Source organism: Macaca mulatta, chromosome 1 (assembly GCF_049350105.2).
Source record: "Macaca mulatta isolate MMU2019108-1 chromosome 1, T2T-MMU8v2.0, whole genome shotgun sequence".
In the NCBI taxonomy this organism is placed as follows: Eukaryota; Metazoa; Chordata; class Mammalia; order Primates; family Cercopithecidae; genus Macaca; species Macaca mulatta.
Window position 1 is genome coordinate 109,878,524 of NC_133406.1, and position 27,472 is coordinate 109,905,995.

Sequence of the window (27,472 nt, forward strand, 5' to 3'; positions counted from 1 at the left end):
TTATATACATTAAAGGGAAAGTTCCTAGTTCATAATAGGTCTTCAATTGATGCTTATTCGTTTCTTTTTCATCTTGCAATTTGCATATCTACCACTTCCAACAATGGTGAGGTCACTCCAGAGTTCACGAATGTGTATAGGTAATTTACATACACATATCCACCCTCCCAGAACAATCCAGGTAGTGTGAAAGGCAGAGAACATATGCAAACACCCCCACTGCCTGCAGAGTATTTTACAATGGCATTTACCTAGGCAAGAAGGCAAAGTCCACTCCCCAATCCTAGTGAGAGTTTCCTTTTTATTTCAATAATTTAAAAAACTTTATTATTATTATTATTATGTTTTTTGAGACAGAGTCTCGCTCTGTTGCCCAGGCTGGAGTGCAGTGGCGCGATCTCGACTCACTGCAAGCTCCCCCTTCCGGATTCAAGCGATTCTCGTGCCCAAGCCTACCGAGTAGCTGGGATTACAGGCACGCACCACCACGTACGGCTAATTTTTGTATTTTTACTAGAGACGGGGTTTCACCATGTTGGCCCAGGCTGGTCTCGAACTCCTCACCTCAGGTGATCTCCCCACCCCCCCCCACCTCGGCTTTAATGATTTTTAATAAACGCTCAGGACCCTCTGACAAATGTCATGTTACTTGTAAAGATTTAGAAACTGTGATTCTACGAGAGGGGGTTATGAAAACAGAATTGCTCTGGAAAGGCTCTTCCATAGAGTTCAAAGACACTTTACACAGCGCGGTATTAAGATGCCCAAGCCAAGCTTAGAGGAAACAGCGAAGGGTCTTCCCCCTAAGTCGGTGGTATTGTAAGTGGGAAGGACCACAGAAACGGGCGGAAACAGTTAAAAGAACTGACACCACGAAAGAGGCCGCAACAAATGTTTGAAAAATAAGATCAGAAGAGAGGTGGAGAGAGGGTGAGCCGTAGCTGCGGGCGCCGGGGTAATGCCGGTGGACGCAAAGAAGTGAACCCGCACCCGTGGGCAGGGGCATGGGGCGCGGGCACGGTGGCGGGGCGGGCAGGGGGTAGGAAACAAAGGTCGGCTCCCGCGCAGAAGTCAATAAAGGGGGGAAAGCAGACGAGGAAAAGCCTGCAAAAGGTGGCAGGGGTGGTGACGGCGGTGGCGGTGGCGGCGGCGGCGGGGACGGCGCGCGGTGCCTGGCGGGGTCAGGGCCGGGGTCGCCCGCGGGCCAGGCCGGGGATCCGGCAGAGACTGGAACCCGCTAGGCCGCGCCGAGGGGCAGGGCTGGCGACTGAGGGGCCGCGGAGGGGACCGGCCGAGGAACGACGGCGAGGGGTTGTGGGGGGCAGGGCGCGCAGGGAGGCCAGGACGGGGCGGGCGGGTCGGCGGGAGTCGCGGCCGCGGGAACCGAGGCAGGGAAGGGCGGTCAGCTTCCCGCCCCCGCTCCCGGCCGCCGCGGCGTGAGGGGAAAGGCCGGCGGGCGGCGGGCAGCGCCGCGAGGAGGAGGAGCCTGCGGCCCCGCCCCGCGGGAGCGAGGGAAGGAGAAAGGCTCACAGGGAAGAAGGAGGGAGGGAAGGGGGCGGCCGGCCGGGCCTGCGCCCGAGCGAGCGGCGAGCCGAGGGGGAAGGGGCCCGGAAGGAGGCGAGCGCGGCCGCGACGCCGGCAGTCGGACGCCCGCTCGTGCCGGCCTGCCGCAGCCGCCGCCGCCTTCCCCGTGCGCCGAGCCTGGCGTCCCGAGCGGCCGCGAAGGCCGGAACACGGCGGTCGGGCGCGGGGCGAGCGGCGCCGGTAGCCGGAGGCCCGGCCAGGCGTCCTGCGCGAGGCACGGCGGGCTCCTGCCTGCGAGATTAGGCGAGGGGCGGAAAGGGAGGCAAGGAGAGGCCGAGAGGAAACAGGCGATCGGATTTTCCAGGAGGCTGGTGTGAAGGAAAAACCCACCTCGAACTCAAATCCACAATCATAATCCGAATAAGGGAGCCGTCTTTCTGACCGGGCGATAGAGAGGGAGAGAAAAGGGGGAACGGGAGGAAGCGAAATCTCCGTTTCATGGAGGCTGAGGCAAGAGAAAATTTCGGAGCTTGGATGTGGAGGAGCCCAACAGCAGAACTAACTCAGGAAATTGTCTTTCAGAAAAAGGCCGAACGTAGGCTGGGTCTGAGAATCAGGCTGGGGTAGGTGGAGGAACCTGCAAGTTTAAAGGAAAAAGAAAAGGAGAGAATATTTTCAGAGATTATCTCTGGTTTGTTAATCATTACTACCATCTTAAAGGTAAAAAGCATTGCATTTCAGGTGTTCTTTGAATTTTTTTTTTTTTTTTGGTGCAATTGGCTCATTTAAGAATTTCAAAACATTTAATGTAAAAGCTTTTCTTTTTCTTTTTTTAAGGAAGTCCATAAATTTTGGTTCCCAGGGTTGCACTGGACTTGGAAGGAGTGCTGTTGTGTACATACTATTGTATGGTTTTATTTATTTTTTTACTGTGCAAATCAGCTGGAAGATTTTTTCCAAGTGCCATTTCGGATTTATTAATCCTTTTTTTTCCTTTCCTCAAAGATATTTGCTGTTGTCATATTAAGCATTGGAGACTAGAAAATTATTTTCCCCCTTTGAGCTAGAGGGTCTCTTGCCAACAGAAGGACAGCTGAGAAAACTGGATTTAAAGGATGGTTTTATCTGTATTTTGCAGTTAACAGTGATATTTTGAAGGCACATTTTTCTGTGATTCATTTTTTTTAGCCCATAGTGCTAACCTTGAGGAGGTTTGTGGCTGGGTTTTTGGTTTCTGAGAAGGTCACAGTTTTTCCTCTTTTCCTTTTTTTTTTCTTTTCTTTTTTTTTTTTTTTTTAAAGCTGGGGAGGGGAAGAGGGGCTGAGAAAGGAAATCATGTTCACTGGTAGAAGTAGAGTGGAGCATCAGTTACCAGGGTCCTGAGAGCTGGAGGAGAAAGGATTCAGTCTTCAAGTTGGGAGGCCCTCCTCTCACCTTGCTCAAAAATTGGAAGCGATTCAATCCTGATCAACACACCAAAGCTACAGGATTCTGGAACCGTGGAGACACCGAGAAACCATGAGTGTAAGGTTGCCCCAGAGTATAGACAGGTAGGTTTGCTAATGATTTGATTTTTCAACATTGACTAAAAGACTGGGAGGGGTGGTGTTGCATTTTAATAAATGGTTGAAAATAAGGGTCTAGGTGGGCTTTGGGAATTGGGACTAGGAGCATTAGTCTCTGGGGACCGTCAACCTGTGTGGTTATGTGCTTTCTGTGTGTCTATGTTAAAAACACAGCTCTTAATTCAGTGTCTTTTGAATATAAGCAATAAACAGTGAAGCCAGGAGAGGAGAAGGAGGAGGATGTGTTTCCAGTGGCTTTTGACTTTTGCCAGGGTGGAGGCTGAATTTGAGTCCCCCCAACTTGCCAGCTCAAGTGGGCACAAGCCAGTCTTGTGAGCTCCTAGGGGTGCACTAGGGGAACTGGCTTTAGGTGTTGGAGCTGCTGGGAGAAGGGCCCTGGCAGGGGTGTGGGCCTCCACCAGGCTGGTTGGTATGGAATGGTGGGGCTTGGGGACAGGGTGGATCCCATTTCTAGAAATGAAGAGGATGTTCTTGGCCTGAATGATGGGACAGAAACATCCTTTGCACCCATGCAGGTCTGGATTTTTACCAGTAGCTGACATGGCCCCAAAATGCATAGGTCACGTTAGAATTTCCTCTCCTCCAAGCTTAGAGTTTAAATTGAGACCTGCCAACCGGCCGATGCTCTAGGTTTAATCTTCCAAGCTGTTCTTAATAAGCTTGACTCTGCAAAATGGGCCTTCCCTCTGCCTGAAGCCAGAAGAAATTGTTTTGGGCTCGTAGGCCTGCTGGGCAGCAGCACTGGCCCTCAGAGTCTGAACACATGACACCCCTTCCCCCAAGAGTCTGCCCAGCCACCTCTATCACTGGTAATGTTACAGTGTGGTTGCAATTTCTTGCCTGCAAATGATTGGTACAACTTTGTAAGGTGTCTGTCTTTTCCTTCCCTCTCCTACCCCTCCTCAACCCTTCTCCCCATGAGAACCTTGCTAGGGGGGTGTGTTTTGTGGGCACTGCACACATTCTAACTAGATAGATGGGTGGTTGAAGGACTGAACAAGCAAATGAAAGGACAGGGCCTGGAAAAAATATTATTGGAGAGATAGGGAAGAATATTTGCAAGGGAGCAATTGCTTCCTCCATGCCCAGTCCACCTTTGGTTATCCATGCTAATAATAATTTCCTTTTGGCTGTGGAATGTGGCCTAAAATGCATATAATCTCTCTCTCCCAAGCACTAATCTCTGTATTGCCTCAGAGTCCCATTTAGATTAGTTCAGCAATCCCTAGATGGGAACTGACTTGGCAGTGGAGAAGAGGAGGCAGACAGCCACAAAGGATATATGGCCAGTTCAGACCTCCCTCCCCCTTTCTGTTGGCCCCTCTGCAGTTTGACCCTTGGAAAGGGAGAACTGAGGCGTGTCAAGGTGAGGAATTGGAATGGTTTACATGGCTGCCCTTCTTCCCTTTTCATCCTCTTGGAGTTTGAGAATTAGTGCACTTGCCTTTTTAAGATTTGGATGGTGAACTCTTTCTGGTAAATGCAGGGATTTGAGAAGATGAGAACCCAAGTTTTGGGGAGGTGCAAGAAGGAGGAGGTGGTGAGGGTTCCTGGATTAATGTGAGACACTCCTGGGGGTTTGGATATCCTCATAGATCAAAAACTCAGGATTTGCCCAGCACATTACAGTTTGTTTCCTAAGTGCTTTTGTAGAACATATCTCATTTGAATCTCACAGTGGTTCTATGTGGTAGACAAAAGCGTCAGAGGTTATTATTCACGTTTCACAGAAAGGGAAACTGAGGCTCAGAGGCTACCTGGCTTGCCCAGTGCCATCTTGCCTGGCTAGTGGCAGAATCTGGACTCAAAGACTCAAACACAGGTCTTCTGAGTCTGAATCTGGCTCTTTCATTGCCCCATCGTGTCTAACTAGGCTTCTATACTCGTCCTATAGAATGTGTGGGGCACCGTTTTCTTCTTTCTCTTTGGCAGTAGGGTAAAGTGCCCATCAGCAGTCAAGGTCTTCCCTTCTATTTTTCTGTCTTGGGGCTCCTGCCTTGGGGGTTCAGTCTTGGGGCTCATACCTGTAAGTCTTATAGTTAAAGTACTATTTTCTCCTATGAGACAGTGCAACTTTGCAGGGTAAGGGTATTCCTCACCTCCACCCTGCCTGATTGTCTTCCCCATTAAGAGTGGTAGGACTCAGATCCCCTTCAGACATCCCCAGCTAGCTGCATTGAATCTTACCCCCTTAGCTGTAGGCTTATTCGATTGGAACTTTGGACAACATCAGCCTCAAGACTCTGTGGATTTTAAATAATTTACAGTCTTAAATCACACTGAAAGGAATAAAATGCTGCAGATTATGGAGTCTAGTATTCTTTCAGTTTATCAGTTTGCTGTGTAGAGAGCCTAGCGTAAGGTGCTGTAAGAGAGTTTTAGAAAATTAAGGTGTACAGTTTTTGCTCACAGAGAGCGCATGCAACTGGGGGACTGGGAAACATATAAGACTCCTGAAGACCACAGAAAGCAACACCAGACTGTAAGCTCCTCACAAGCAGGGACAGTTTGGTTTGCCTGTATGATATCCTGTGTGCCTAGCTTAGTGTCTTGCATGAGGTGAGTACTCAAGAAAAGTTTGACAAATGAATGTTAGTTAGAGTGAATGAAAAGATCAGCAAGTATAAATTCTTTCATTTCAGGTTGTTTCAATATTCACGTGTTAATTTCAAATGTAGTCAAATGTGGTCAGTTAGAGAAGGTTTCCTAGGTGATGTGTATTTTCTAGAAAATCAGTGACATAATAAAGGACCATGTATTTGGAAAGAGATTGTTGCTGAGAGTAAGAAAACTTTGGAATATTTACTTGGCATTCTTTAATCTCCTGCAGCACCCTGTTCAAGAGTGACTCCTGGGTCCATAGAAGGCATAAAGTATTTGCAACTAATCTTTATCTTTCAGTGTTAATCAGTTATTACTGAAAGATGGGCTAAAGTGTAGCTGTTCATGTCCCTTTCAGTTTTTGTCCATGAGCAACTTACTGCCCATTAATATATATTCCTTTCAAGAGTTTCTAAAAATGTGTTTGCTATTTTTAACAGAGATAATGATACTGAATTATTTTTACAGGAGTGATCATGAATTTTGCTAAGCCATCTATATCTGTTAGCCTGGTTTCCCCGTAGCACATGTTTTTGAGATGGACGGGTGGGTTAGGGGTTTGCACCCATGAAACATCTTTCCTCTGCCCAAAGTTCATGTGAGGATCAAACCAAAGTACTTTAAGCCAAGAGTTTGTGGTTTGAGTCCTGGCTTTCCCCTTAACTATGTGACCTTGGGGAAGTCACATGCCTCCTCTGGCTTCCTCATGTAAAGCAGTAGTAGTTCATTTCTATAAAGTACAATCCAGTTCTCAAACATTTTTATATGGTGTGTCCTTTGAGGATTATAATGTTTATTTCATCTCTCTCACAGGCCTATTGAAAGGAGCAAATCAAACAAGATAATGTATTTCAAATTGTTTTCTAAACTGTAAACTCTATATAAATTATAGATGGTAAATTCACAGATTTGATTTAGCTTCGTGCCCAACTTTCTGAGCTAAGTAGCCCAAAACAAATTAAAGGTGACTGAAATCTTTATATCATTTTGAAGAATTTAAGCAGAGTGAACTGGCTTTATTGTTGTAGAAGTGCATGGGGTCAGGAGGAAGGAATATTTTTCCAATAGTTAGGGTACTAGAAGAATGTGAGAAGAGAAGGGTTACTGAATCTCCTTCCCAGGAACTCTGATGAATGAGAGAGACTTCATCTACCTTGGCTCACCTTAAATGTCTGTCAGTGATGGGGATAGAAAGGGTTTGTTCTGTGATCTCTGGCCATTCCTTGTCTTAAAAGCATATGACTTTCCTAAGTCAAAATAAATCCAGACCCAGCAACTGTGCCTTGTCAGGGGTCTCTTCGCACCTTGGCTTCTGGTCTTTATTGACCCCTGGGACCAAGAAGTCCCCAGACATTTAGCTGAGTTTCTACCTAGATTAGAAGGTTGGCCTCCCAGATTGGTGACAGGGATCCAGAGCTACGCATGGTAAGTCCCCTGAAATGCTGAGTCTTTTCCAAAATGTACCCTTGTTCCCATCTGGGGGTGTGAGATGAGAGGCACAATGGATTTGCAGCTGAAACATTTGGCGATTAATCACCATTATGAGAAGGAGCAGACTAAGCTTAACTTCGGATACTCAAAAACATTTCTGAAAGAGCACCCTTTTGTTAACGTGTTTGTTTAGCTTTTTTAGTAGACAAGAAATAAGAAAAATTAAATGACAATACGAGTTCATCAAAAATAAAAATATTTTGCGAATGGCACATAGCTAATCCCCAAGTTAGTATAAAGGTAAAGGAGTTCTGGAAGCTCACAGCCTCTGTGGAATGGAGTTTAGAAACTCTAGTTTGTATAGTGTTTCTTGCTGCTTTAAAGTTCTGATACTCTGATGTTTGTGAAAATGCTTTGTTAACTGTTGAGTTCTGTAAACATAAGAGGAGTTATTTTAATCTCTATTGACTGAATCTATTTCACCTCTTCAGAGTGGCATTGCCTTTAAAAATTAATTTTATTGGTTTATTATTTTTTAAACTTAATTCAAAGATATATCATGTGGCTTGGAACCTCTTTTTGCTGTGGGTTGTGTTCTTCCTTCTTTTGTCAATCACTATATTGATAAAAGACCCAAGCATACACCTGCTAGTGGCATGCAAGATCACTCTTTTGGCCCATGGGGTAAACAGGACTGAAGAAGTTGCTGATCCTGGTCTCAAAAACAAAAAAGGGTAACTTCATAAAAAGTCATGTTAGATCTTTTCTGAAAGGAGGTTTGGAGTTCTGAGGAAAGAACACAGCATCTGAGTTAGTAGATGTGGATGTTGGAGCCAGCTTTGTTAGCAACTGGGCGAATGACCTTGCAAAGGTGCTTACCTGCCCTGGACCTCAGTTTTCTTATCTGGAAAAATGAGGGAATTAGGCTAGCCAGACTCTAAGATTTGATTCCTTTTAGCTATTACATTCTTTGAGCCTCTGAAACCAGAATGCTTTGTGTCCTTTCAGTGGGCCAAATGGTTTTTCAGAAATCAGTATCTGACTTTCCTGAAAATCAGTGAAAATGAAAGTTTGAAAAGAACAGAGAACAAAGGTGCCTGATCAAATGGGAGAGAAGACAGAAGTACAGGGACATGGAAACATGGGGAGGAACTGAGAAATCCATGGCCCCTAATAGAATTGGAATAGGATTTGGAAGGTGGTTTTGTTTTTTGTTTTTTGAGACAGGGTCTCACTCTGTCGCCCAGGCTGGAGTGCAGTGGCATGATCACAGCTCACTGCAGCCTTAACCTCCCCAGGCTCAGGTGGTCCTCCAACTTCAGCCTCCTGAGTAGCTGGCACTACAGGCATGTGCCACCACACCTAGATAATTTTTGTAGCTATGACATTCACCATGTTGCCCAGACTGGTCTCAAACTCCTGAACTCAAGCGATCTGCCCACCTCGGCCTCCCAAAGTGCCAGGATATGGGTGCGAGCCACCATGCCAGGCCTAGAAGGTGTTCTTAAGGTCTGTAAGAATATCCCAATTTATTGTATTAAAACAATTGGACAGATTTCGGGGAAAAATCACAAAAATCTGGCAGGACTTCAAGGGATCCTCTTGCCCTTTCCTCCTGACTCCAAATAGGGTGTCTCTTAAGCTAGTAAAGACAGGTTAAGGGCCTCTCCCATTTTCAGTGATCTCTGGAGGATGGTTCCATGAGTTCAACAATTAGAAATCCCTTTGGATGCGAAACTTCCTCTGCTACGATTTAAAACCATTTTTTTGTCTTTCTACTGTGATTTCAGCATAGGCCTTAAAGTCACTAGTATCCCTCTATTACCTTTGTTGACCTCCTTGAGATTTTCCTCTTCATTTTAAAGAATAGCAAACTAAGACATGAATGTGTGAGAAAGGGGCTTTGTAATTTCAGAGTCTTGCTTTCCAGCCCTTTCTCATTTCTCTCCAGTATTTGGGAGCAGACGCTACAAAATGGTGTGATGGGATCTGTAGTCATCAGTCACAACCTGGCTTCAAATCATGTAGGGAACCAATCTAGCAGCCCTCCTGGTGATGACCTGTGATCTGTGGCACTTGACGGTTGGTTGGACTTGAAATATTTATCACATGGCTCAGTTTAGTGCCCAGTGCACTTCTCAGTGTTCTGAGAGATAGTACACGAGAACTTAGAGCTTACGTTCTTTTTTTTTTTTCGAGACGGAGTATTGCCCTGTCACCTAGGCTGGAGTGCAGTGACGTGATCTCGGCTCACTGCAACCTCCGCCTCCTGGGTTCAAGCGATTCTCTGCCTCAGCCTCCCAAGTAGTTGGGATTACAGACACCTGCCACCACACCCAGCTACTTTTTGTATTTTTAGTAGAGATGGGGTTTCACCATGTTGGCCAGGATGGTCTCGAACTCCTGACCTCAAGTAAACCGCCCACTTCAGCCTCTCAAAGTGCTGGGATTATAGGCATGAGCCACCGTGCCCGGCCTCAAGCCTACAGTCTTGTTGGGAAATGTTATTAACAAAACAACAGAAAATAAAAAGATGGTACATAATTGCTGAATTGTTATGTACACCAAAAGATACATTTAGAGAAGAGCAGAAGGTTGGTGCTAATGAGAATGGTCAAAGGCAGAGTAGTTAGGAATTATTCAGGTCGAAGAAAGAGAAGAGGCCATTTCAGACTAGAGGAGCAACATGAGCAAGGTTCTGTCTGGGGTGGCACCAACATGGTGTGGTCTCCAAGTGTTAAGATTATTGTAGAGCAGAGAGAAATTAGATTGATAAGGTAGGTAGGGTAGGGAGAATGAAGGGATTCAGACTTTATGTATGTGGTAGTAGAAAAGGAGCCAGGGAAGGTTTATGTATTTTACGGTGATAAAAATAGTGTTTCAAGAGAGAATTCTGACATTAATATAAAGAGCAGAAGAGGGCTTGGGATTAGGAAGCCTAGGAGTTTTACTAGCAATCTTAGGAAAAGATAATGAGCTTCTGAATCAGAATGGTTATGGTGGGGACAAAGAGGAGTGGCAGGATTCCCAAGACGTTTTGGTAGCATAATTAACCAGTATTTTAAGGCCAAATCAAACTTATTCATTTATTTATGAGACACAGTTTCGCTCTGGTTGCCCAGGCTAGAGTGCAATGGCACAATCTTGGCTCACTGCAACTCCTGCCTCCCAGGTTCAAGCAATTCTCATGCCTCAGTCTCCCGAGTAGCTGGGATTACAGGTGCCTGACCCCATGCCCGGCTAATTTTTTTATGTTTTTTATTAGAGAAGGGGTTTCGCCGTGTTGGCCTGGCTAGTCTCAAACTCCTGACCTCAGGTGATCCGCCTGCCTCCACCTCCCACAGTGCTAGGATTACAGGTGTGAGCCACCATGCCCTGCCCTGAATCAAATTTTATTCCCAAATTTATGAGACTGGTAGACTGGGAGAAGGGTAGTGCTAGTCATAGAATAGGATCTTCAGTAAAAGTCATTTTGTCTGCCATTGGTACCTAGCAATTTACTGAATACAGTGGATACTTAACTTTCCTAAGACCCTTAGGTTAGGCCATTTCTACCAAATAGTTTTAGAGTTCTTCAATACAGCTCTTTAAGAGAAGCAGGAGGCCTGGTGTGGTGGCTCACGCATGTAATCCCAGCACTTTGGGAGGCCGAGATGGGTGGATTACGTGAGGTGAGGCATATGAGACCAGCCTGGCCAACATGGTGAAACCCCGTCTCTACTAAAGATACAAAAATTAGCCAGATGTGTTGGTGCACGCCTGTAGTCCCAACTACTTGGAAGGCTGAAGCAGGAGAATCACTTGAACCCGGGAGACAGAGGTTGCAGGGAGCTAAGATCGCACCGCTGCACTCTAGCCTGGGTGACAGAGTAAGACTCCGCCTCAAACAAACAAAAAACAGCAAAAAAAAAGAAGTGGGTAGTCAGTTCTGGGAGATCCCTTAGAAAGTTGAGTCATGGTTTGAGGAGATTAGCATGTATTTGATAGATCCTGATTAATCAGCTGTATACATATTCATTCCCACATAGCCGACCAAACTCTAGGGCTGGAGGGCCATCTATGTGGAAACCATTCTAGTTGCCTAATGTAGAGAATATAGGACTTTAAGTGAGCCCCAGCTGAGTTACTAACTAGCTGTGTGATCAGGATAATTTGTACCAGCCTGACCAACATGGAGAAACCCCATCTCTACTAAAAATACAAAATTAGCCAGGCATGGTAGTGCATGCCTGTAATCCCTGCTACTCAGGAGGCTGAGGCAGGAGAATCGCTTGAACCCGGGAGGCAGAGGTTGCGGTGAGCTGAGATCCTGCCGTTGCTTTCCAGCCGGGCAACAAGAGCGAAACTTCATCTTAAAAAAGAAAAAAAAAAAGCATTTTGTGAATTCTATGGTGCCAAACATATGGTGAGTGTTATTAGGGCATTTGGTTTGGCAGAGACCCCAGATTGTCCTAAACTCTCCTCAGCTGCCACTAGAATACCCATGCTTGAATTACCCTCAGTCCTGTGCTGATTCTCAACTAAGGACAGACAGGCATGACTGTGGGACCATAGTGAACAAACACAGGACATTAGTTAAAAATCAGGGGCCTAAGCGCTCATCCCAAGGCAGATCCTTTGCTAGAAACCCACAATGTCTTTCCTTTCTAGCTCGAGCTCCCCAGCTTGGGATTCATGACTTCTTTCTTCAGTTTAGCCCACATCTCAATAATCGTAGGTCCCATTACTGTACCCTGTCACCCTGCTTCAGATAGACCAGCCTGATTCCCAGGCCCACATCCCTCTTTGCACACCTTTATATCAGTGTTCTCTGTCTTCTCCCAACTCCATTACTCTTATTTCCTTCAAGGAAGCCTTTGCTGGTTAATATCACCAAACCCTACACCTTTATATTACTCAGCATTCCTTTGCACATACATACAGCAACTCAGCTCTATCTTACTTGCTTATATAAGATGATTTGTGTAAAAGTTCTGGCAGAGTATCTAGCACGTGGTAGACTGTTATGTTGGTTCTCTTCCATTCTTTCCTATGGTTCTTGTGTTTTATCCTGTTCCTAAGGGCTCGAGAGCAGCGTGTCCTCATTGTTCTGGGTTGTCTTCTTCAGCCCAGCTTAGTTCTCTTTAGACAAGGTGTACTCCCTATGTGCTCTTTCCTGACTCGAACATAGCTCGTTCTTGATATTGCTGATTCCTTCCATGCCTAGCCAAGGGATTTTAAGAAAGCAAGCTCTAAACACTCCTGCCAGGAACTAAGACCAAAATTCCTCTCATTCTCATTGGGTACTAGGTCTTTGGTACTTGGTATTTCTTGCAGGGACAGAGCAGCCTTGTTGGGGTTGCCTGCCTTCAGCCTCTCAGAGTTCTGGGGATTTCCCCATTGGCGGCTTGATTTCCGGTCTGCCTTTCCCTGCAGGGGTCTGATGGGCACAAGGACTACCCTGCCATTGTCCCGCCTGCCCCAGGCTGGCCCCATTCATTTCCCAGAGCAGGGCCTTCAGAAGCTTCCCCCAAGAGACTGCTGCTGCAGAGAAAGGCCACTGTTGTTCTGGGGGGAGGTGGCTGGAGAGAGTGTAGTAAATAGCTATGTGAATGGGACCTTGTGTGCAGCTAGAACCACAAACCCTCTTCCCTTCAGAGCCCCAGGGAGAGGGGAAAAATACCACTAGGATTTCAGTGTCTTCACAGGAACAGGGTTTCAGGTTTGGAAACATTCATGCCATCCCTCAAGTAAGAAGCTTGGTCTGTTTAACAAATCTTCACTGATCGTAGTGCTAGACATCAAGGATTCAACCAGAATACGCTGCATACCTTGCCCTTAAGGAGCTTATGGTTTTGTGGAGGGAGACAAGTATGAGAGCACCCAAACTTACTCATGTGAAAACAGTTAAAGCACTGGGAGAGACACCTAAAGAAGGTTTCCTGGAGGAAAGGACCTTTACATTGAGGCCAAAAAATAAAAGCTAGGCTGGAGAAAGGGAAAGTGTAGGCAGAGGGAACAGCAGGTACAGAAGCCTCAAGCAAGAAAGAGCATGGTGTTGTGAGAATTGCAAGTGGCTGTGATCTGTAGCGAGACCATAGAACCATTAATTAAGTGAAACTAGGGAAAAGGAAAATGAGTAGGAGCCAAGGCCTGAGGACCATGTAATGCTCTGTCTTAGAGGTTTTGGACTTGATCCTGAGGGCAATGGAAGACCATTGTGAAATTTTAAATAGAGGGTGACATGATCAGATATGCTTTTACAAAAACAAGATCACCGTGGCTACAGTGCAGACATGGGATTAAAAGAGTAGTGAAAGAGTGGAGAGAGGGAAGGTGGGTTAGGAGACCTTTGTAGTAATGTGGACAAGAGCTGAGTGTGGTCTCTGCTACGGAAGTGACTTCGGAGACAGATAAAAATGAGAAATCAGAGGTTACGAAGTTGATTATATGGGGGTAGGGGGAAGTATGAAGGAGAGTGTGGGGTAAGTATGATACCCTTACTCTTGTCTTGGGCTACTGCACAGTACTATTCAATTAAAAAAAGGGAACTCTGGAGGAAGAACATAAGATGGTTGGGGGAGAGAGGAGGAGAGGGATCAGCATCCCTTTGGACATGTTGTGTTTGAAGTGCCTGTGGGAGATCCAAGGAAAGATGCTCAACAGACAACTGGATGCTCAGCAGACAACTGGAGCTCAGGAGGGGACAGAGAATCACATTAGCAGGTCATCAACACCTAGACACAGCAGCAGAAGCATAAGACTGTCCAGGGGCAGGGTATAGAGAGAGGAGAGGGCTATGCACAGAACCCTGAGAGGCATACATTTAAAAGGGAGGTGAAGGAAGATGAGAGGCATACATTTAAAAGGGAGGTGCAGAAGAGACTGGCAGGGAGTGACAGAAGGAACCAGGGCAGTGAGGAACCTCCGAAGTGAAGGGAGGGAGTGATTAACAATGTCAAGTTCTCCTAAGAGGTCATGGATGAAAAGGACAGAGAAATGTCTGGACTTAGTAACTAGGAGGATGTTCATGGCCTCCGTGAGTGGTTTCTGGGCAGTAGCAAGGGAAGGAGCCAGTTTCTAGCGGGTCCAAGTGAGAATAGGAGATGAGGAAATGGTGATGGACACAGTCTAGTCAATTCTTTCATGAAGTTTCATCAGAAAGGAAGAAAAAAATGTTGCTCCTGGTCCTGTCAGGACTTAATTTTTTCAAGGTAGGGATGTATTGCCCTAGGTCAAAGGTTCTCAATCTTTAGAATACTTTAGAATCAGCTGGAGAGCTTGTTAAAATACAGGTCTGTGGGCCCCACCCAGATGTTCTGACTCAGTGTGTTTGAGCTGAGTTTGGGGCCTGAGGATCTGCATTGTTACAACTTCCCAGATGCTGGCGTTCTGTGCTTCCAGAGCCACTGCCTTATGACATCTGTGCTCTTAATGGACTCTTTTTATGTTCTCAGAACAGAACTTTTGTTCACTGTCTATTCAAAACTTGTCAGTGGCTCTACCCTGCTGGGAATTGCTTCAGTGGATTGTGACTACCTTGGAGCAGACTGGTCACTTTGTAAGCTTAACGTAAGCTCACCGTCTGGGAAACCTTGCTTAGCCCATTTCTGTCTACCTCTGACATAGGTGCAAATAAATCCTATCTACTAGAGATCTTTAAGGATGGTGGGCTTACAGGATTTTTTGTAATTTCAAAATTAAAGCCCAGAAGAGTCATACACAAGAGAAATGTCAAAGTAATTGTCAAAATCAAATATATGTAATTTCAATAATTCAGTTTCGGATTGAGAGAATAAATTTCCTAAATGGTTTCTCCAACTGATCCCAGGTTCTGAATTTTCCAGTGGTAAGGATCCTTGGAATGTCATTGTTGCCTCTTAGAATGTTGTTAGAGCTCTTAACACGTGGTTGCTGCACTGAAAGAGCTTAGGGCTCCAGATCATGCTTCCACAGAGTGATCAGTTGTTCTACCCTTGCAGGAGTCCACACCACCACTATGGCTTCTCTGCTCAAGGGGTGGGAGTAGAGATCCCATGCAGTTCTGGGGTTCTGTTCTAGGGCCTTTGTCACTCCCCTTGAAATTGCGTTCAGGGACCACAGTACTGTGGTTTTTGAGAGCCCCCTGACCTTCAAGCCTCTTCCTGCTTTCCTGCTTTTCTTTTTGTCCTGTGCATTAGTGGGCCGTTTCTCATCATCTCCAGGTTCTCCAGACCAATGGCTCTGAGTCTGAGATGCAGGTGTGGGTCAGAGGATAGTGGTAGGTACATGACACGGCCTGGCAATTCTTGTGCCAAAGGGTTTCCTAAATAACACTTCAGGCCTCAGGATCATTTAATTAAGCAATGGGAAACCCAGAAGAAATCCTAGTTCTCTTAGCTCAGCCTAGTTCAGAGCTAATAGCTATACTTCTACTGGAACTCATGCCTGGAGACACATCCTTTTACTAATCCTGAACTTGAGGCCTGGCAGGTTGAGAAAGAACTGGGCAAGATATGGGGGGAAGAGACCACTCCTTTGTTAAGATCCTACTTCCCATTTGTTGGTCTGGCCTATGGGAATTTTAAAATTCATTCAGCACATTTACTGAATACATATTAAGTGTTAGGCAGCATTCCAGGCACTGGGGATACACTGAAACTTTCACTCTGTTGGAGCAAGACAGACAACAAACAAGTGTTTAAAATTATTATTATTGTGATCCAACGTATAAATGAATTTTATAAGACCTGGGTTCATAACTGCTGGGGAGAGGCAAGAGGAAAGATGTGACAGGATTAAAGTAGGGATTAGAGTCAAGAAGAGAAGTAAGTTTTTAAAGTGGGCCAGCGGAGGTGGGGACATAATTCATGGGGAGAGAAGGATGGAAGCTTGAGGACCAAGATAAGAGTGCAGTGATGATGAGGCTTCTTTGTATTTCTGCAGTGCAAGATGTATTTGGCAAAGTGTCTTTTGTCCATTATCTCATTGAGGTGGTCCAGGGCAAAGATTTTCATTCTCATTTGATAGGTAGGGAAGGACGCTCAGGGAGGCTTTAGTAACTTGCTTAAGGTCCAGAAACTAAGAAGTAATGGAGTTGGGATTTTTGTTTTTTAATTCTGTGCCTACTGAGCCCTAAGCTAGTGCTGTTCCTCTTTTCCTGTACCCCTGTCAAGGCTTGGTGCTGAAAATGTGTAATTCTTAAGGGAGCCAGTCATAAGATTTGCCTGACAGTAGTGAAAAGTAACCTCTAGGAAAGAGATAGGTAAATCAGGAGTCAAGTACCCCAAGTTTTTCTGTCTTTTCCCAATACAATTTCCTTGTCCATGGCCCCTTTGACTTGAGGTTTGCATTCACTGTCTAAGAAGAGGGTAAGTCCCTCTTCTTTGCCTCGTCATTGGTTAATGGTGGGGAGAGTGGCACGCTGGGGCTGGTAATGTTTCAGTGAGGCTGGGAAAGATGTAATCTCCTCAAAAGTGGCTCAGCACTCTACCACTTAGCGGCGCAGCGTCTTTAAGCTACTCAGGGGCCCTATCTTTGTGTACGCTGTGGTGTCTGGGACTGCTCAGTAAAGTTTTATTGAAAATATATACAGTTTTTTTAGTTAACAGCTGTATTGAGAAATACCATACAATAAAATCTACTGCTTTAGAGTGTACAGTTGAGTGATTTTTAGTATATTCACAGAGTTGTGCAACCATCATCAGTGTCTAATTTTAGGACATTTTAATCACCCCCAAATAAACCTTGCCCCATTAGCAGTCACTCCCCATTGCCCCTTTCCCCTAACCCCTGAAAACAACTAATCTACTTTTTTCTCTATGGTTATGCCTATTCTGGACATTTCATGTAGATGTAATAATACAGTATGTGGTTTGTTGTGTCTGGCTTCCTTCACTTAGCATGATATTTTAAAGATTTAACCATTTTTTAGTATGTGTAAGTACTTCATTCTTTTTGTGGTTGAATAATATTCCATTGTATGGATAGACTTATTTTTTGTTTATCCATTTATCAGTTCATGGACATTTGGATTGTTTTCACTTTTTGGCTATTGTGGATCGTACTACTGTGAACATTTGTGTGCAGGTTTTTGTGTGGACATATATGTTCATTTCTCTTGGGTGTATACCTAGGAGGGGAATTGCTGATCATATGGGAACTCTGGGGAACTGCCAAACTGCCTTCCAAAGTGGTTGCACAGCCAGACACAGTGGCTCACGCCTGTAATCCCAGCACTTTGGGAGGCTGAGGCAGGTGGATCACCTGAAGTCAGGAGTTCAAGACCAGCTTGACCAACGTGGTGAAACCCCATCTCTACTAAAAATACAAAAATTAGCCGGACATGGTGGTGGGCACCTGTAGTCCCAGCTACTCAAGAGGCTGAGAGGCAGGAGAATCGCTTGAACTCAGGAGCCGGAGGTTGTAGTGTGCTGAGATCGTGCCATTGCATGCCAGCCTGGGCAACAGAGTGAGACTCTGTCTCAACAACAACAACAACAACAACAACAAAAACCACCAAAATGGTTGCACCATTTTACATTCCCACCAGCAATCTGTGAGGGCCCAGTTTTTTCATATCTTTCTTTTTTTTTTTTTTTTGAGACAGGGTCTCACTTCAGTTGTCCAGGCTGGAGTGCAGTGGCACAATCTCGGCTCACTGCAGCCTTCACCTCCCCAGCTCAGGTGACTGCCCCACGTTAGCCTCCTGAGTAGCTGGGACTACAGGTGCACGCCACCACGCCTGGCTAGTTTTTTGTATTTTTAATAGAGATGGGGTTTCACCATGTTGCCCAGCTGATCTGGAACTCCTGGACTCAAGCGCTCTGCCCACCTCAGCCTGCCAAAGTGCTGGGATTACAGGCATGAGCCACTGCGCCCAGCCAGTTTCTCCATATCTTTACCAATACTTTCTTTTTGATTATAGCTAGGCTTGTGGGTGTGAAGTGGTATCTCACGGTGGTTTGATTTGCATTTCCTTAATGCTTAAAGATGCCAAGCATCTTTTTATGTTGATTATTTGCATATTTTCTTTGGAGAAATGTTTAGTCAAATCCTTTGCCCATTTAAAAATTTGGGTTATTTGTGCTTTTATTGTTGAGGAATGGATAGCGTTTTAAGCTAAGTCATTTAACCTCTCTTGGCCTTAGTTTTATAAATTGTAAAGTGGGAAAGTTGGATTTTATCTCTGAGATCCATTCAAATATAATATTATTTAATCTTTGGTAATTTGGTCGCTCTTTTAGGGTTCTACTCACCACCATGTTGCAGTCCAGTCTGGTTATTAGGGGTATGACTTTTATGTTGAATCAACCTAGGTTTCTTGTTACTTAACCTTTCTAAGCCTGTTTTTCCCTTTGGAACATGAGAAAAAAAGTATTTCTTTCAAGAGGTTCCTCTGAAGATTAAATAAAAATAATGCATGTGAAGTGCTTAGCAAATACTTGATGTAATTAAGAATTCAATAAATGTCAGCTATTATTATTATATCATTACTTCATGTCTTATAGTCTCCAGTTAACAAGCCAGCTCCCCATCCCCTGGATGTGACTTGCTTGTCCTGATCTTGGAGACTTTGCACAGATCAGTATTGTTCAGTTTATCCGTTGCTCCCAAACAGGGGCTTAACATAATTCTAATCATTTATTTTGCCCAGAATTCTGGCGGTTGATTGAGCTGAGCCAAGCAGTTGTTTTCACGTGAGGCCTCTCATTCAGTTGTAGTCATATAAGGACAGGGCTGGGCTTCCAAAGACTTCTTCACTCTGGCACCTTTGTTGGGAGGGCTCAAACAGCTGGGGCTCTTCAGGGATCTCTCTTTCTCTTTCCCACCACCCTTTCTCTGGAATCTCTACATTATCTTTACATGGCGACCTCAGAGTAGCTGACTTCTTAAAAGGAAGGTGAAGGCTCTCGGAGCAAGCATCACAAGACATTTGCAGAGGTGATGTCTGGATGAGCCTTGGGGGTCTATTGAGGCAGTCACAAAGGCCAGCCCAGGATCAGGGGAGAAGACATAGACTCTACCTCCTGATGGGCAGTGGCAAGGCTGTGGAAGAGCATCAGGGATGGGAACTACTGTTGCAGTTACTTTTGGAAAATTCATTTGCCACAATTATTTAACTCCTTTATTGTTAATTTTTGTCCCTCCTCTCCTTCAAATACCAGTTCAAAACTAACTTACTAGTGAAGTCTTACCTTATTAACTCTCCTTGATGTGAGTTTCTTCTTTCTTCTATACCTCTCACCATGTAGGTCCCTTTTGATTTTTATATGACATCCAGTTATCTATTCTTGTGCCTCTGTATCTATAAATACTCCCACAGTACCCAAAACCAGACAGTACTCTTTGTTTTTGAGACAGGGTCTCATTCTGTCACCCAGACTGGAGTGCAGGAGCGTGATCTCGATCTTGGCTCACTGCAGCCTCGATTTCCTGGGCTCAAGTTATCCATCCACATCCCGAGTAGCTGGGACTACAGGCACGTGTCACCACACTCGGCTAATTTTTGTATTTTTTGTAGAGACAGGATTTTGCCATGTTGCCCAGGCTAGTCTCAAGTGATCCTAGGCTCAAGCGTTCCTCCTGCCTCGGCCTCTTGAAGTGCTGGGATTACAGGTGTGAGCCACTGCACCCAGCCTAGACAGTACTCTTTAAGTACTATTGACCAGCTACCTGAAAGAGTGTACTAAAAATCTCCAACTAGGGTTTTTCCAGTAACTTTAATCAGCTAGTGATCAAATATTGACTGATTCTCTCGGCGTTAAAAATTCTCACGCTTTTTCAGACTGACCCCCAACCCTGGTCCATCCTGCACTTTAGGGAAGCCTAAGTTTTCCTCCCCTTTGTTTTCTCACGTGTTATCACATCTAGGCATAAAGACTGATAGACCCTGAGAGACGGTGGGTCAGGAGAGATCCATAATAACAATTAGCATTTGTTCAGCAGTGTACTGGTTTTGGAAAGTGCTTTAACAACAGGCATTCTGAAACATAGCTGTTACAGTTATTATTCTCCTTAATAGCGAGAAAGCTGAGGTTCATGGGAATTGGTACTTGAAATCACATAGCATTGATCCTGTGCTCTGACCCTAAATTCTGGACTTCCTCTCCTTGCTTGAGGCAGGCCTCTGGCTTTTCCCCACTGGATCTCGGAAATTGCCTTCTACCTTCCAGTCTTTGTTGAGGGTACTGAACTCTGATGAAATTTCTTTCTTCTACAGTTCTAGCCCTACTTTCTCTATTATAATCATCTGGGTGATCTGGGACTCAGAGCTTTGTTTTCCTCACATGGTCTTGCCTCTGCTGCTTTGGTTATTTACCCTGGGGATTGTGTTGCTTGGGTGCCCTATGAGCTTGGTTACTTTGAAAAAATGCCCTCCCATTAGGGGAAACTGTGTGTGTGTGTGTGTGTGTGTGTGTGTGTTCTAGGAGGACGGTCTGAGAAATAGTGCTTAATAAAATAGGAAGCACAGAATGGGCAAAAGGACAGGAAGGTAGCTAGAGAAGGCAGAGAAAAGAATCTCCCAAAGTGGTAACTTTGAAATTCTCTTTTCTTCAGTCGAGGAGAGAACAGGCAGATGCAAAACTGATGCTGTCTCTGCCTCTGACTCCGCTGGTATCTGCCCCTGACTGCAGAATGATACTTATGTCGTCAGGGACTCTTCACTGAGAATTGGCTTCATTTTATTTCCTGTCTTGATGATGAAATATTTGGTGAATGTAGTTAGGGTGCCATTGCAAGAACCAGGATGTAAACCAGGCAAAGGATAAGAATCCACTTAATATAATAATCCTCGAAGTACCAAGCATTATACAGCGTTTTTATTCTTTAAAGCACTTTCCATCTATTGTTATACCTGCCCTCATCACAGACTTGTGAGGAAGAGCCTGGGCATGATGAAGGAGCCATATCCCTCCAAGTGACTTAGTTTCCCTTTTCTCCTCTCCTTCCTTCTGCCTGGGTTCCCCTAGGACACACTTTTTTGACAGCTCTTTCCAGCTTTTGAAATTGCCCTCTTCTGATATAACTTAGCTCCTTGATCTATCCTCCCATGAGTAGAGTGCCTTCCCTCCCTGGTAGTAATTAACAGGGGAGCCCGCTCATCTGTGTGGCTGCCCAGACTGTCATCATCAATCTCACGGAGAGCCCTTTATATGAAAGCTACAAGATTAGAAAATAAATTGGCTAGGGCAGAAAGATTACCAACTCAGGCTACCCGCATGTTCAGGAAGACGTGGGGGAGGGGTGGTGAGGAGGGAAGGATGAGATAACTAGCTGGCGGCACAGATACTCCTGGAATCCAAGGTCCTTTTTCCCTCTCTACCAGATTTATATCCCGTCTCATTTCAGCTACCATCGTCTCAGTCTCAGTCAGTATCTACACCTACTTTGTATTGTGTGCTTATTTATCTTCAACATGCATTGGGGAAGATAATGGAGACAAGTGGACTTGCCTTTAGGGAACCTCAGGCTTGTTGGAAAGGCACCTGCAAAAGACCTAAGAACCTGGAAGCAGCGGAGTGCTTCACTTGAAAGGCAGAGTAAAGGCACCACAGCCCACAGCAGGAGTGCTTACTGTCTATACCATCAGTTTGGTGGAGATAACAAATCTCCCCTTCTTTCTGATTTTACTTGCAAGTCTTATTTGGCAATTAATTGACTTCAGCAAGAGATGTTCATTGATCCGAAGTTGATGTGCCAGCACTGTGCTAGACAGGAGTTGTGGGGATTTAATTTATAAGAATATACTTAACATGAGGTATGTGTTCAAAAAATAGGAAAGGAATAGTCATTCCAGGTGCCAGAGGAGTGACATATCTAACACACACTTTTAAAAGGTTTTCTCTGGTATTGTGAATAGACAAGGGGTTCAAGAGAAAACGTGAGAGAACTATTAAAGTAATCTAGTCAAGAGATGATGGGCATAATTATGGAGTTAAAAATCTGTTGTTTTGACTGTGGCACAGATACAAACTTCTTTAACTGTGGAAAAAGATAGGTTTCCATGTTTTCTTTTGTTTTGTTTTCGTTTCCCCGATGCATTGTATCTTTAATACGGCTTTTGGTCAGAGATGAAAAGGAGATTATTATAAATGGACCCTCAAGTCAAGAGATAAATACATTAAAAGATATTTACATAGCATAGCAGGCTAGGCACCACCTATACCTGCAGACAAGTTTTTTGAGGTTAGTGAGTTGGCTCATTTAATTGCTACTTCATCTAACCTTCATGACTTCACAATCCATAGCCATTTATTTTGTTTCATAATAATCGCTTGTGTATGTGCAGCACTTGCAGTTTTATAGTTTGAGAATTTTCATATATATTCTTTTATAACAGCTTTTTGAGATATAATTCATATGCCATAAGATTCACCTAAGGTTGTGCACCCATCATCACTGTCTGTAATTCCAGAAATTTTCATCACCCCAAAAATAAACCTCAAGCCCGTTAGCAGTCACTTCTCATTCCCCCTCCTACAGTCCCACCAGGCAACCGCTAGTCTGCCTTGTCTCTATGGATTTGCCTATTCGGGACATTTCGTATAAACGGAATTATACAAAATGTGGTCATTTGTATCTGGCTTCTTTCACTTAGTATGATACTTTCAAGGCTCATTGTGGTGTAGCATGTATCAATACTTCGTTGTTTTTTTATGCCAATTAATATCCTGTTGTGTGGATATACCACCTTTTGTTTATCTGTTCATCAGTTAATGGACACTTGTTTCTACTTTTTGGCTATTATGAATAGTGCTACTATGAACATTTGTGTATAAGTTTTATGTGGGCATATGATTTTATTTCTCTTGGTTGTATATGTAGTAGGGGAGTTGCTGGATCATATGGTAGCTCTGTGTTTAGCATGTTAAGGAACTACCAAACTTTTCCAAAGTGGTTGCACCATTTTGCATTCCCACCAGCAGTCTGTGAGGGTTCTAGTTTCTCCACATCCTCTCCAGCAGTTGTTATTATCTTCTTCTTTTTTTTTTTTTTTTGAGACAGAGTCTTGCTCTGTCGCCCAGGCTGGAGTGCAATGGGATGATCTTGGCTCACTGCAACCTCCCCCTCCTGGGTTCAAATGATTATCCAGCCTCAGCCTCCTGAGTAGCTGGGATTACAGGTGCATACCACTGTGTCCGGCTAATTTTTGTATTTTTAGTAGAGATGGGGTTTCACTACGTTGGCCAGGCTGATCTCGAACTCCTGACCTCAGGTGATCTACCCGCCTTGGCCTCCCAAAGTGTCAGGATTACAGGTGTGAGCCACCGTGCTGGCCTATTATCTGTCATTTTATTATAGCTGGACAGTAGGCATAAAGTAGGATCTCATGGTTTTGATTTGCATTTCCTTAATGACTAATGATGTTGAGCATCTTTTTATGTGCTTATTGGTCATTTATATATCTTGTTCAGAGAAATATCTGTTCACATCCTTTGCCCATTTTTTATTTGAGTTATTCATCCCTTTATTGTTGAGTTTTAAGAGTTCTTTGTAGATTCTGGATACTAGACCCTTGTCAGAAACATATGATTGGCAAATAATTTTTCCCATCTCATGGATTGTCTTTCCCCTTTTATTGATGGTGTCTTTTGACACACAAGACTTTTTAATTTTAATTATGTCTAATTTCTTTTGTTGCTATGCTTTTGGTGTCATGTCCGAGAAACCATTGCCTACCTCAAAAGTCACAAAGATTTACTCTCATGTTTCTTCTAAGAGTTTCATAGTTTAACTCATAAAGTCTATGGTCCATTTTGAGTTAATTTTTATGTATGGTGTGAGGTAAGAGTCCAACTTCATACTTTTGCTTATGGATTTCTGATTGTCCCAGCACCATTTGTTGAAAAAACTATTCTTTCTCCATTTAATCATCTTGGCACCTTTGTTGAAAATCAGTGGACCCATAAAGTGATGGCTTATTTCTGGTTTCTCAGCTCCATTCCATTGATCTCTGTCATTATTATGCCAATACTACACTGAAGGTTGGTAATAGGTTTTGAAATCAGAAAGTGTGAGTTCTCCAACTTTGAGTTTTTTTCAAGACTATTATGGCCATTCTGGGTCACTTATATTTCCATATGGATTTTAGGATCAGCTTGTCAATTTCTATTAAAAAATCAACAGAAATTTTGATAGGGATTGCATCAATCTGTAGATAACTTTGTGGAGTAGCACCATCTTAACAACTTTAAACCTTCCAACCCATAAACATGGATGTCTTTCTATTATCTAAGTCTTTACTTTTTTCAATGATGGTTTTTAGTTTTCAGTGTACAAGTCTTGCACTTCTTCTCTCAAATTTGTTCCTAGGTATTATATTCTCTTTAATGCTATTGTGAATGGAATTTTTTTTTAAAATTTCATTCAGATTTTTTATTGCTAATGTATAGAAATACAATTCTATATCTTTTATATATTTAATTCTGTATCTTGATCTTGCATTCTGCAACCTTGCTGACTTTATTTTTGTTGTAATAGGTTTTGTTGTGGATTCCCTAGATTTTCTCTATGCAAGATCGTTCCATGTATAGAGATAAGTTCTTCTTCTTCCTTTCCCACCTGGATGGCTATTTCTTTTTCTTGTCTAATTTCCCTGACTAGATTCTGTGCATTGTTGAACAGAAGTAGTAAAAGTGGCCATCCTCAGTTTATTCCTGATCTTTGGGAGAAAGCATTCAGTTTTTTGCCATTAAGTATGATAGCTTTGGCTTTTTTATAGATGCTGTTCATCAGGTAGAGGATTTCTATTTCTAGTTTGCTGAATTTTTTTTTATTGTAAAAGGGCGTTGGATTTTGTCAGATGCTCTTTTTACATCTATTGAGATGATCATGGTTTTGTTCTTTAATCTCTTTTTTTTTTTTTTTTTGAGACGGAGTCTCGCTCTGTCGCCCAGGCTGGAGTGCAGTGGCGCGATCTCGGCTCACTGCAAGCTCCGCCTCCCGGGTTTACGCCATTCTCCTGCCTCAGCCTCCTGAGTAGCTGGGACTACAGGTGCCCGCCACCGCGCCCGGCTAATTTTTTGTATTTTTAGTAGAGACGGGGTTTCACCGTGGTCTCGATCTCCTGACCTTGTGATCCGCCCGCCTCGGCCTCCCAAAGTGCTGGGACTACAGGCGTGAGCCACCGTGCCCGGCTCTTTAATCTCTTAATATAGTGTGTTACACAAATTGAGATTCATATGTTAAACCAACCTTGCATTCCTGGGATAAATCCCACTTGGTCATGGTAAAGAATCCTTTATCCATATTGCTGGATTCAATTTGCTGATATTTTGATGAGGATTTTTGCAAATGGAGTCTTATTTGATCCTTGAAACAACCCTGTGTGATTAGGTTCCATATGAAAAAACCGAGGCGTAAGTTGTTTGCTTGTGACCACATAGTGTCAAACTAGAACAGGAATGCAAGACTTTTGAATTTAGTCTAACTTTTTTTCCACTGCTTTACTTGGCCTCTCATTTTGCATCTATAACCCACAGTTGATTCCATTTATTTAAACTATTTCCTTTTATGAAACACTATCATTACTGTCTTGGATTGAAAACTTTCAAAGGGTGGTCTTGTTAATGCTGTCATCACATGACCACCTAATCAGGACTTAACATTGGATCCATTTGAGGTGATAATGAAATTGCTTTTATCGATATCAGCATTGCAGTTTATCCTTGCTGCGAACTCCTTAGCTCTTGCTCTAGTATAAAATAGGAAAAAAATGACAGTTCATTTTAATGTTAGTCAAAGCCCAATATCCCTAAGAATATATTTGCTGCAAAACAAAACCCCGTATTATATTACAAAGGCAAATGAAAATGTGCTTTGTAAAAATTATCTGTCTTTGCTGATTATTTGTGTTGCCTCTCCATTAATATGTGTGTTTGGAACTTGCCTGTGCATTAATTGATTAAATAATCATATGTATGTACAAACAGATAAAATGCAAGAGTGTATGTACATATTGTGATTTTCTTCCATTTTAAATTCAAAGACCATAGCCTCATTTTAGGATCTAGCAGCACTATGACCTGGACAAGAAATAGAATGTCTTGGGACAGCCTTATATTACCACTAAAGAGAGCGAGTACCTGCATCTCTAATTGAGTAAGGGAATGTTTAGTTTCTAATATGGACCCAGAATAATTTTTTTCTTAATGCTGTTTTTTTCTTTTAATCACTTTATTAAGATATATTTGATGTACAATAAATGTGCACACTTATAGTATATAATTTGATGTGTTTTGACATACATGTACATCTGTGACACTATCCCCACAATCAAGATAAAAAACATACCCATCACCTCCAAAAGTTTCCTCGTGTTCCTTTGTAATCTGTCTCTCTCTTCTTTTTTTTTTTTTTTGTTTTGAGACAGAGTCTCACACTATCACCCAGGCTGGAGTGCAGTGGCTCGATCTCTGTTCACTTGCAAGCTCCACCTCCCGGGTTCACGCCATTCTCCTGCCTCAGCCTCCCGAGTAGCTGGGACTACAGGCGCCTGCCACCATGCCCGGCTAATTTTTTTGTATTTTTAGTAGAGACAGGGTTTCACCGTGTTAGCCAGGATGGTCTTGAACTCCTGACCTCGTGATCTGCCCGCCTCGGCCTCCCAAAGTGCATCTCTCTCTTCTTTTCTCCCCTCTCCCTTCCCTAGGCAACTACTTGCCTCCTTTTTCTCACAGTAGATCAGTTCACATTTTCTGTAATTCTATGTAAATATAATCATACACTATATACTCATTTCTTGTCTGACTTTTTTCAACCAACACAATTATTTTGCAGTGGATCTATATTGATGTGTCTTTCAATAGTGTGTTCCTTTTTATTGCTGAGTAGTATTCCATTTTATGAGTAATTTGTATATCTGTTCACCTGTTCATGGACATTTGGGCTACTACAAATAAAGCTGCTGTGAACATTCATGTTCAGGTCTTTGTGCAGACATGTTTACATTTTTCTTCTCTAAATCCTAGAAGAATGGCTGGGTCATATGGTAGATGTGTGTTTAATGTCATAAGAAATTTCCAAATTGTTTCTCAAAGTGGTTTTATAATTTCACATTCCTACTGGCAGTGTATCCTATTCCCAGTTGTTCTATATCCTGGTCAACACTTGGTAAGTTCAGTCTTTTTAATTCTAACCATGTTAGTACATGCATAGTAACATCTTATTGTGGTTCTAATTTGCATTTCCCTGATGACTAATAATAATATTTTTATGTGTCAGTTTGTCATGTATATGTCTTCTTTTGTGGAAGTGTTTGTTTGGGTCTTTTATCCATTTTCAGTGTCTTTTAAAACTTGTTTAAATTTGCATACAGTAAAATGCTTTGTCTTTTGAAGAATAAAAGTTCTTAATTTTGATGAAATCCA

General features: G+C 43.5%; 1 protein-coding gene and 1 long non-coding RNA gene across 40 annotated transcripts in view; both read left to right on the top strand.

Annotated features, from left to right (window-relative positions):
• The first annotated feature begins 457 nt into the window (after positions 1-457).
• ARHGEF11 (Rho guanine nucleotide exchange factor 11) overlaps positions 458-27,472 on the top strand; it is a 110,701-nt gene continuing 83,686 nt past the window's right edge. For 19 of the 39 annotated variants that reach the window (XM_015112408.3, XM_077941957.1, XM_077941829.1 and 16 more), the window contains exon 1: positions 2,278-3,074. In XM_015112408.3, the coding sequence (XP_014967894.2) occupies positions 3,043-3,074 (32 nt within the window). In that variant the 5' untranslated portion in view covers positions 2,278-3,042. Of the gene's footprint in view, positions 979-1,640; positions 3,075-27,472 lie in introns of those variants that run through there. The other 20 variants (XM_077941995.1, XM_077941996.1, XM_077941902.1 and 17 more) reach the window with 7 other exon arrangements.
• LOC144330476 (uncharacterized) lies at positions 9,326-13,251 on the top strand. The gene is made up of 2 exons (XR_013396664.1): positions 9,326-10,244; positions 11,392-13,251. It is a non-coding gene; the product is annotated as an uncharacterized LOC144330476 (long non-coding RNA).